Source organism: Phyllobates terribilis, unplaced genomic scaffold (genome assembly GCF_046119375.1).
Source record: "Phyllobates terribilis strain yellow unplaced genomic scaffold, ASM4611937v1 Scaffold_4__5_contigs__length_816908805, whole genome shotgun sequence".
NCBI lineage: Eukaryota > Metazoa > Chordata > Amphibia > Anura > Dendrobatidae > Phyllobates > Phyllobates terribilis.
In genome coordinates this window covers 157,438,828-157,450,591 of record NW_027362764.1, presented here as the reverse complement: position 1 = coordinate 157,450,591, position 11,764 = coordinate 157,438,828, and the positions used below count along the sequence as shown (strand labels likewise).

General features: G+C 41.2%; 1 protein-coding gene across 1 annotated transcript; it reads right to left on the bottom strand.

The window, feature by feature from the left end:
• Positions 1–4,710: 4,710 nt before the first annotated feature.
• On the bottom strand, positions 4,711–9,993 carry IL6 (interleukin 6). Its single transcript, XM_073676541.1, has 5 exons — positions 9,981–9,993; positions 9,247–9,416; positions 7,438–7,554; positions 5,714–5,857; positions 4,711–4,890 (listed from the first exon to the last, which is right to left on the bottom strand). Exons 1-5 carry the CDS (start codon positions 9,991–9,993, stop codon positions 4,711–4,713), a joined length of 624 nt encoding a protein of 207 aa, XP_073532642.1.
• Positions 9,994–11,764: the final 1,771 nt, after the last annotated feature.

The following is an 11,764-nucleotide window of genomic DNA, read 5'->3' as shown; positions in this document are numbered from 1 at the left end:
CGAGAAAGTCACCCTAAAATAACCTTGGGTACTAACGTGATTGAAAATTGTCTTTCAGAAGTAATTGTAATTTTGCAGCAGGTGGCGATGAATGCGAGCTCCAGCCAACAGAGAGTCCTCCAGAAAGAGATAAGAGCTCTGATGAGACGTCAACAGGTAGAACTGTCTGGTGGTGAGATCGGTAGCGAAAGGATGAGTGACCCGTTCCCCATTGCCATGCCTCCCAAAAGTGAAATGATGATCTGGTGTCGGACTGCAATCGGGTTAAGAAGGAGAGACTACCAAGCTATGGTAGAACCCGTGTACTCAGACAGCAGGCTCACCATTTTGACAGCCCGGGGGGTGGTTGATGTACGCCATGCAACGGTGCCCGTCCAGATCTTAAACATTGGGGAAAGGGAAGTACACTTGCCCCGGTACGCTACATTAGCCAAATTGTTTGCTGTCGAACACAATGCTCTCAGGGTCGTGGAACCCTTGCCTCCATCTCCACCGGTGGAGGATAATGGCTCCCAAAAACACAAGGAGGACTGGTGCCAGAAACTCCATGTGGGTGCTGACTCCCCTGCACCAAAAACAAGGAGTCTACCGGGTGGTTCAGGAGTATGAGAGAATCTTTAGTAAGCACCCGCTAGACTTCGGCAGAGTGAAAGGGGTAGAACACCACATCCCCACGGGGAGCCACCCACCAATAAAAGAGAGACACAGACCTGTACCCCCTGCACATTATCAGAACGCAAAGGGCATGCTGAGAGAAATGAAAGAAGCCGGGGTCATTAGAGACAGCTGTAGCCCCTGGGCAGCCCCCTTGGTTCTGGTAAAAAAGAAAGACAGTACCATGAGAATGTGCGTGGACTATAGAAAGGTCAATCGTATCACCCATAAAGATGCGTACCCGTTACCTAGGATAGAGGAGTCTTTAGCCGCACTAAAATCAGCTAACTTCTTCTCTACTTTGGATCTTACTAGCGGGTACTGGCAGGTTCCTGTGGCAGAGGCTGACAAGGAGAAGACCGCCTTCACCACCCCGATGGGATTAAGTGAATTCAACTGTATGCCATTCGGGCTCTGCAACGCACCCGGGACCTTCCAGAGGCTGATGGAATGCTGTCTAGGGCACCGAAACTTTGAGACGGTCCTACTTTACCTGGACGACGTGATTGTCTATTCAAAGACTTACGAGGACCATCTAAAGCACCTGGCCGAGGTGTTCGAGGCCCTGGCAGGCTTTGGCATGAAAGTGAAACCCTCCAAGTGCCATCTGTTAAAGGCGAAGGTACAGTACCTGGGACACGTGGTGAGTGCAGAAGGAGTAGCCCCCGACCCTGCCAAAATCACGGCAATAAAGAACTGGCCAAGCCCCTCTAACATAAAAGAAGTGAGGCAGTTCTTCGGGTTGGTAGGCTACTACCGAAGGTTCATCCACGGGTTCACCAAGATGGCAGCGCCTATGCAGGACCTCCTTATAGGAGAATCTAAGACCAGAAGCCAAAAGCCACCCTTCAAGTGGGACAAGCCGGAAGAGGAGTCCTTCCGCCAGCTGAAGATGGCCCTCATGGGGGATGAGATCCTGGCCTACCCCGATTATGGCCAGCCTTTTATCCTCCACACAGACGCCAGCAATGTGGGGCTGGGAGCCGTACTGTCACAGAACCAACAGGGAAGAGAAAGGGTGATCGCGTACGCCAGCCAGAAGACACCCTTGAGGCCCATCGTCACCAGGCAGCCTCTTGAGCTGGTAGCTCTGGACCATGTGAAATTGGCTCCAAGCCGGTTGGGCTACGTCTATGACCTGACAATAGTGGACCACTACTCCCGGTTCCTGGTGGTGGTTCCTGTTAAAGACTGTCTGCGGGATGACAGGCTGGATGGCAGCTTTCTGCTGCGATCCAGCCTGTCATCTCGATGTAGCAGAGCTGGAGCTGTCCTGGGAACCATGGAAAGGTAAGGATGATGTTGGTTTATTATTTTTCTTTTATTGCAGGAGATCGTTGGCTTCAGCTGGAATGGGCGTGATGGTAAGTATGGTTTAATTTAGAACAATAAAGAATTGTGTGTTTATTTCAATTAAAGGACTTTATTCTGGGTGTTTGTGTTTTTTTAACTTTCACTATGGGGCTAGTAATGGGGATGTCTTATAGACGCCTCTCCATTACTAACCTGGGCTTGATGTCAGCTGACATTATAAGCTGACATCAACCCCAGCCCTATTACCCCACTGCCACCGCTACAGGGCAGTGGGAAGAGCGAGGCTAAGTGCCAGAATTGGCACATCCTATGGATGCGCCATTTCTGGGGCGGCTGACGGCTGGTGTTTCTAGCCTGGGAGGGGGCCAATATTCATGGCACCCTTCCTGGGCTATTAATATCAGCCCCCAGCTGTCTGCCTAGCCTTTGCTAGCTATTAAAATAGGGGGGACCCCACGTCATTTTTTTGGGGGGGTCCCCCATTTTAATAGCTAGTAAAGGCTAGGTATTCAGCTGGGGGCTGATATTAGTTGCCTGGGAAGCTCCGTGGGTATTACCCTCTTCCCAGGCTTCAAACATCTGCCCCAGCCGTCTGCTTAACCTCCGCTAGAGACTAAAATTAAGGGGAACCCCACGCCAATAAATCCTTTATTTTAACACTAAATGACAAGTACAGTAACCAAGACTATCGCTGTACTTATTATATATGCGACTGACATGTTTCTATATATCTAATCTAAGTGTGATGCTCTATTCTTTCTGTTCTAAATTGTCGGGTACCGATGCTGAATTGCAGGCCGGCTTTTTTAAAGAGACTATGCATGAAAACACTAATATTTTTTTAAATATATCCTTTACACTAAATGACAAGTACAGTAACCAACACTATCACTGTACTTCATATATATGTGACTGACATGTTTCTATCTATCTAATCTATGTGTGAAGCTCTATTCTTTCTGTTATAAATTGTCAGGTACCGGTGTATGCCGCTGCTGAATTGCCGGCTTTTCATGTTTCACTGTGAGCACTGTTCCCATCGATTTGGGCAACCACCTCCCCCAATACATTCTCCATTATTGTTAGTTGTTTTCCTTCATGTAGAATTAACCTACAAGGAAAGATAGGGTTTATTTTTCCGATATTTGTGTCCCATTGACTTGCATTGGCTTCCGGTATCGGAATCGGCGATATCCGATACTTTTTGGGTATCGGCCCAATCCAATCCGATCCGATATTTCCTGATATCGGAAGGTATCGCTCAACACTAGTTATTAGGTTGTTTTTTCAGGGGTTCGTATGGGCCTCTTAGTTCCCGTAAAGGGAAATCTTAAAGTCTATGGGCACTGTTGACAAGGAAAAAAATATTTTTAAGTTTCTGCCTGCAATCCTAATTCCTTCATTCACTTTCAGACTCTCTGATATACTGTTTACAGCCTAATCGAAGTTTCTGATTTTTCTCCTGTAGGAGTGTCCATCCTTGTCATACATGCTCGATATGAGGTCTGTGTGTATATAGGGTGCTGCAGTCTTTACTTTAATGTATCAGCACATCTCCAGAACTTATTACCTCCCTTTGTCCTTTCTTCCTTGTCTATAGCCTAATTTTCTGTTTTCCATAATACTTTATCCATAAAACTTTAGATACTTCCCTTAACCGCACTGCAGATCTTTGTGCAACCATTTCCCTCTCCCTTCTGCTATCTCTAACACTAAGGTAAGGCAGGTAGGGAGCAGAGATCTGCTAGGAACTGGAGCTCTAATAAATATGTATCTTTTTGCAGATCTCTCAGCTAAACAAAGGACATATAGACACTGTTTAATGAAGACTTTAGAAAATTGCTTAACCTGGCATTAAAAAAGAAAATTAACTAAAAAAAAGTCTTTGCAAAGGTCTACATAGTCTTTAATTCTTCAGCATACAAAGATACTAAACAAAAACTTTGTGCAAACAGTTTGGGAAAGGCTGTTTTGTATACCAGCATGGCTGTGCCCCAGTGCAGAAAGCAAGGTCCATAAAGGAAAGAACTTGACTGGTCCTCAGAGTTGTGACCTCAACTCTATTGAACACATTTATGATATGATTGAAAGGCCCTCTTATCTGACCTCACAAATACTCTTCTGGGATGAATAGGCAAATTTTCTAACAGACACACTTCAAACAGACACACTTCAAACTACTGTATTTTAGAAATGCATGGGTGCCTTTATAGCTGCAAAGTCCAGTAGTGGACAACCCCTTTAAAGATCATCGGCTAACTCGGTAATAATTCAACGGGAACATGTCAGTAGGGAAAGAAAAGATGTTGCTGTGCCTTCTTTAACAGCGTATTCAGTGTTTATTAAAGTGAAAAAAATAAAAAGACATATCTGCCTGACTTATGCCAAAAAGAGGTATGTCTGGTCGATAGAAGTCTGGATACAATCAGCATTTTCTTTGTAAACATTCCATACATAGTGTGAACATATTGACATTACAGACCGCTCGACTAGGCAACAATGACTTGACAAGTTGGAAAAAGCCATTATACAAGATAAAACACAACGTACAAGTAAAGTCAAATAAATAAATCATTACACCATAATTATTAATATTACAAAAATATAAATATTTAAATAGAAGTAATTATAAAATAGACTATAAATAAAATAATTAACATTTAACAACATAAATCTCAGTGAATGTTCTGAAAATAGAACAGCAGATTTTCACTACATAGTAGTAATGGGGAGGGATTTCCGTCATTTAGAGACTTTTACGCTGTTACGTAGAGCTCGAGCTGTCTTCTCCATGTACTCCTTGAAGGATTGCAGAATGATATAGCTTGTAAGATTTTGGTTCCATGGATCTTTAGACTTTAAGTCATCCACTGTAATGCCTGTAGTGGTGTCTTCCTTGTCTTCTGAAGGATTTTCTACTATCTGAAATACAGTAAAAGTGACGGGTTTTAATCATAAGGAAACAATCAACAAGGCTTAGATTCAATATTAGATATTATATTATGGAATATCGCAAATAGCAATTCCTAGTTGTAGCATTATTAATGAAAACCTTCCCATAAACTGTTGTAACTTTCTAAAATTACATGTAGAAGTTTGAGTGGTTTCCAAGAGAGACAGGATATGGGGTATCTAGAGTAGGTGACCACTAATGGAGCTAATGCAGAAGAGGCACCATTTACTGAATTATTGTAAAAGGATGAGGGGGATAAAATCGGTACTTTCTGCAGAGTCTAGGTCTCAAGCTTAATCTTATCAACAAGCGAAGCAAATATAGCATGAAGACATTATTACTAATCGAAAGTTAACAATTTCTGATTACACGCACTGCTGCTTACAACAGAGAAATAGAGTATTTTAGTCCTCCATATAGTTTTAGGAGGGTTTATGTTGAGTGAAATTGTTAGTTTCATTGGGGATTGCACATTTTTCAGTAATTACAAAACTGCATATTTTATGCAGAATGAAACTACAAGATAAATGGAGGGGTAATTATACTGAATGTAACTATCAAGATCAGAAGACATGACTCCTGCATAATGATGTGGTTTTTATTGTAGTTTCAGTTGTAGCTAGACTTTGCTTAACTGGGTTACAGATTTATTTCACTGCCCTAGCGTTAAAAAGTGGCCATCGCACCATTCTACGTATGTGCCGCCAGCCCTCCTAGATATGCCTCTGCCTCCGCTTCAATTTGTTTAAAATCAAAAATAATTTAATATTTTAATGAATAAAAGAAACTTACATGTTTGATGGTGTTTGCCAAATTGATGGACTTGACTTGTATAAACTCAATGATGTTTTTACTGCTTGGCATAGATTCCTTTAGAAAATCCAAATATGTCTGGAACTTCAGAAAATCACTGTAGATTTTGGGCAGACATTTTTCCTAATGAGAAATAAATGTGTTACATGCTATGTTTGTACAGAGCATTTGCTATTTTTTTCTACTAAACATTAGAGGTTCTGAGACACCCCAGCCAATGATGTTCTTAGTGAAAGCATACGTTGCACACAATTAAAAAAGTAAAAAAATTAAACTAACAAGCACATCCTAGCAAAATGAAATACATATACATTTGCAAGTTTCTGTGATTGCATTGCACTAGAATTCATAGAAACAAATTAAATGTATAGGACTAGGCTCAGGACAGTTATATCTTAGAGTTAAGAGCTGCTGGCAGATGGGCTCACACAAATTGATCAAATTGTGTAGTAGCTACCTTAAATTTATACGTATAGTCTAGGTGACAGTGGTACAGTACAAAATTCATAGATTCAAAGTTCACATATACCTTAGTGTGCGCCATGTGCGGTTGTATTTGTTTCTATGCTAGTGCAATGCAGTCACAGCAACCTTCACTTGTGCATTTATTTCAAGTGCTTTTCAGTTTTGTTTTTTGCAATATACATTTAGGGATAAGCCTCTATATTGGGTGAACACACATCCCATCTTTTATGGCTATTTTTAATTAGTGCTGGATCCTGCTGGCCCTTTAAACTTGTAAACTCAAGTCCTATAGAGGCAAGTCCTAGAGAGGTAAGTTCCCATCTAAAGAGGTTGCCTTGTGGCTGCCAGATGTCATCACACAACTTTATCACATTGACCAGTTAAAGCCCCATACATATTAGACTAATGTTAGCCAAGTCTACCGATATCGACATATTCGGCCTACTGATGGTCGGGAAAGATGTCTGATTTAACACTGCTGATCTCATTGTTCTCCTGGAGATAAGCCGTCGCCTGACAAATAACCAGGGGGCTTTCTCATAGAGAACACAGGAGCGCTTGGACAAATGAGCCCTCTTGTGTATGGGAGAGTCGGCTGAGATGACTGTCGGCTAAACGATCGGCAAAAGCATCGCTCACCGACTGCCATCTAATGTGTATGGCCAGCTTTAGTAACTCAAGATATTTTTTCCTGTTTAAAGGGGTTTAAAGGGGTTGTCCGGCCTTTGGCTATAAGTCTGCAGTCACTCTATGTGTTGCGCGCTGTGAGGCTCTCCGGTTACGGCGTGACCGCAAGTATGTGATTTGTATACTTCCAGCAACATTATTTCAACTAGGCTGGGTCCGGCCTCGCTCAATACACTTGCATTGAACGAGGCCGGAAACAGTCTAGTAGACATGTGACTGCATGTATGCAATCACATACTTGCGGTCACACGCGATCCTGTCCCAGCGCCAGCATTGGAGAATCCTTACAGAACACAGTGCGCGCAATCTGAGGATTCACAAGTCTGCAGTCACATAGGGAAACTGCAGACTTGTAGCCTAAGGCCGGACAATGCCTTTAAGTATCAGAGATGGCAGCACTGTCCCCTGCTCAGTCCATTAAAATGAAAAATTATTTTACCATTTAAATTTTTATTTTGGGTGAAAATGAGATTTCCAGGCCTGTTTTTTTAGACACTTTTCAAAGCCTTTATTATATTACATTAGACATAATAACATTAATGTTTTTGTACCTTATTGAATTTTGTGCTTAGACATCCAGACTCGATGTCTTTAATTTCTGGGAGCTTCATGTCTATTCTTAATAAATGTTCAACACTGCTACCGCATAGGTTGGGAGTTTTGCAGATCTACAAGAAAAACACAGAAAATATTTAAACTTAGATAAAGAGTAAGTGACCCCATTATAAGTAATACTGAATAGTGTTCTGCTGTGCTGCATGAGGAATATATTCACTAAAATTGGTTAATTCAATCAATTCGTAAACAGGCAAATTGTGTGTAATGTCTTTTACGGAAACGTATTGACCCGTAACGACCATGGGCCACATTTATCAAAAATATGACATTGTTGTCCATAGCAACCAATCACAGAGCAGCTTTTATTTTACCAAAGCAGTTTAAAAAATAAAAGCTGAACACTGATTGGTTGCTCGGGGAAACAGGGCCTGTTTTCTGTTTGCTTTGATAAATGAGGCCTATTTCGTGCATCTGATTTCACATTATATTTTATTCTTACAGCAACAAAACTTCTTAAAAGAGCAACATTTTTTTTACAAAACAAATGAACAACTTGGACCACTAAAGAACATCTAAGTCCAAAACATAAAAATCTGCTGGAACGTGTATTTCGGGGTAAAAGACTGAATGCATCATAATGAGCAGAAATGACACAATTGTGAAGTATTCGGTAGACAGCGACACAGGAGATGTGCTTAGCTGCCTGAACACCCCAGGGAGTACTCGTGTGTATCTCACCCCAAAGCTGAGACACATATGAATACTCATTTTACTGGCAAAGACGTACAGGAAAAGCTAGTTCAATTGTATAGAGACAAGTATTAGTCAAAACAGTCAGATGAAAAGTTTCTGTGGGAATTCTATCTCTTACACTATAGTTTGGTGTGGAGTCTGAGTCGGTATTGTTTCCTGTTATCAGCTGGGGTGAAACTGACCATAGAAGCTCTTAGATCCTCCAGATGCTTTTACATACTTATTTATGGCTGATATTAGAAGCTCTGCATGCAAGATATCTGTTCATTTTAGGTTTAGAGCTCTTTTAACTCCTTCATTTCCCATCTTTGCGTTTCTGTTTTTTTTCCTCCCATTCTTCCCAGAACCCATAACTTTTATTTTTCTATCCACATAGCCATATGATGGCTTGTTTTTGTGCGGGACGAGTTGTACTTTTGAATGCCACCATTCATTTTACCACATAGCGTACTGTAAAACTGGAAAAAAATTGCTCCATCCACTGTTGTTAGGGGCAGGTCCTGGCTGTAATACACAGCCATCACCTGCTGGGTATGGGGCGGGTTCGCTGAATGAGCCCGCTCCATACACCCGCTTCCGACATGTGCCGTACATGCCCTATTTTGCTTAGCTCTGTAATAGGGCTTCTATAGAGGCACATAGGCTTATATCATACCTGAGGATTCGCACTTAAACAACAGAGAAAAATCATGGCATGCACCATCTAATGCTGTATGGATGGCAGTTTTCTCCTTTAGAGGCATTTTGTTCTGTACATATGGCAACCAATGGTTCATTGTACAGAAGTGCCCAGGAGGAGCCATACTGCCTCGAGGCTAATCATACAGGGATCTGCCTATATCCCAGCAGTTGATGTAGAAGTGCTTAAAGGGTAAAATATAAATCAAGATGTGACCTGAGGATGCTGAACTGACATAAGTGTTTTACTAACGGGAATCCTAAAATATCCCCACAAAGAAACAGATATTTAATGGTAAAATAAGCTATGATAACAATAGAAAAATATGGCATTTTCTACCCACAGGGATATATAATCTGGGGACACTCACCTCAGAGCACAGCTTGCCCGTCTCCGTTACTAAGACATTTGCCACATTCTCAAGTCCTCCTTTAGATTGACTGGTAGAGTGATAGTTGGGGGATGTAGGTGCTGACGACACAATTGGTAATATTGCAGTTATTACCAAATAAGCCAGGAGCCATACAGATGATGCAGAGCCTGTAATAGGAAATAATGTCTTTTGTTAAGAAATTCACAACTGCAAAGAAGTATTTTCTATGTCTCAAGAACATTTCCATCTACACATCCTCTGAACACTTTCCATTAACACAATGGCTCCTGGTTTGTGTTGACATGACCAAATACTATATAAAAGGTAGAAGATGTATAATCCATTGCTTTATTTGCCCCTTTGAATAACAGATAACTCAACTTGCAGAATTGAACATAAGCATTTGTTTCTGGTTTTATAGAAGCCACCACAAAATTTTAGGGTTCCAATACATGACATGTAATGCTTTGAATCACTTTGACAACATAACATAACTAAGATCAATGAAATGAATAATAAATGGGGAATTAATGAATTATTGGAAATTATAAGCAATTTAAGCATAAGGTGATAGATATTCGGAGAATTTCACATGGTCATGCTAGATAACCTTAAGTCTGCAGGGTTAACTGAGCATTTCCTATTATGTAATGCACTGTGTAGAAGCAGCAGAGCTCCTCGTGTGCGATACTTCTCAAATACTTTCAGCATGTCCAGTAAGTTTCACTTACTTGTACAATCCATTCCTTCTGATGATTTCCTTTCTTTCTAATCCACACCTCGGTGAATGAGCCCCAAAGAGAGTAACTTCTGAATGAATGATCTCCATGTCCTCCACAAGTTGTATTTATTGAGAATTCTTGGGGAAAATCCGTTTGAGGGGGCGTAGCTGGGCTATTGTGTAATATACTTATAGTTAATAAAGACATGTTACTTATGAGTTTTTGTAATAATTCCAATTACCATACATGTAATCTATCTATAGCATATCTGCCCCATTGCCTTTCTATCTCTCCAGATCAATCAAAAAGCGATAGTAAAAGCAATACTTGGGGTTATATTATACACTCATTTTGCATAAATTTCTTCAGCAGAAACTATTTCTGTAACTGCTCACCCGGATAAGATAACAAAATATAAGATACAATCAGGTTGTTAAAATTGTACTCATCATGTAAAACTGTGATGCAGCCAACATTAAACAAAAGGAATATATACTCTCCAAGCCTCATAGCGGCATGAGGAATATGACATATCATATTTAATACAATTTTGTTGATGATTAAAGGTGTTTTCCTTGTTTAATTTTTAATGCATACGTAAATGCATAATGCTGCTCTTGGACTTTATTGACATGGCAGCAATGGTGATGTCATGACTGAAGCATGTGATGTGACCACTGCAGACATTCACTGGTCTTAGGGATCTTGTTCTGAATACTTGACATCAACAAAGACCGGGGAGTCAAAGGGTAAGTAATACTGATTTTGTTAATTTTACACAGAGAAAGCCTATGAGCCTATGAAAACCTTTTTTAAATGGAACCTGACAGCTGACGCATGCTGCTCTTTCGATGGGCAGCATGTATCAGACACTGGCTGCATGATTTCAGCCAGATAGGTTTGACTCTGAAACGCTGCGTCTTTCAAAGAAAAACATACAATAAAAAAAATGGCCAGGGATCAAACTGCAGGAGATTAGTCAGACAGGTAGGTCCGTGACGACTTCTCCGCCCACTGCCAGTGACTGCCAGGTCTCTCCCTGTGTGCATGTGTAAGGAGAGATCTATCACTCCAGGGGAGCGGGCAGGTAGAAGCCACAGGGACCCTCCTGTCCGACTAGTCTCCTGTGCAGTTCAGTCCCCAGTGTCTTTTAGAGTATATATTTCTCTGATACGTCACAGCTTCTCAGAGTCCAACATACCTGGCTGAGATCATATAGCCAGTGTCTAATACATGCTGCCTGTGGATTTGGCAGCATGTATCAGCTTTCAGGTTCCCTTTAAATATTATGTGTGATACTTAACCTTTTCACTAAGGATATACAGTGCCTACAAGTAGTATTCAACTCCCTGCAGATTTAGCTGGTTGACACATGCGGAATTAACTTGGCATTGTGACATTTGTACTGTAGATCAGCCTGGAAGTGGGAAATGCACTGCAGGAAATTTTGTTTTTGTTTTTGTTTTTTGTTTTTTTAAAAAAACGTTAAAAGTTAATTCAGAGTGTCATTTATTATTCAACCCCTCAAACCACAAGAATTCTGTTTCGTCCCCCTAAAGTATTAAGAAGTAGTTCAGGCACCAAGAATAATGAGCTTCACATGTGTGGATTAAAGATCTCTTTTGCCAGCCTTTTCTGACTATTTAAGACCCTCCCCAAACTTGTGAACAGCACTCAGACATGGTCAACATGGGAAAGACAAAGGAGCATTCCAAGGCCATCAGAGACAAGATTGTGGAGGGTCACAAGGCTGGCAAGGGGTACAAAACCCTTTCCAAGGAGTTGGGCCTACC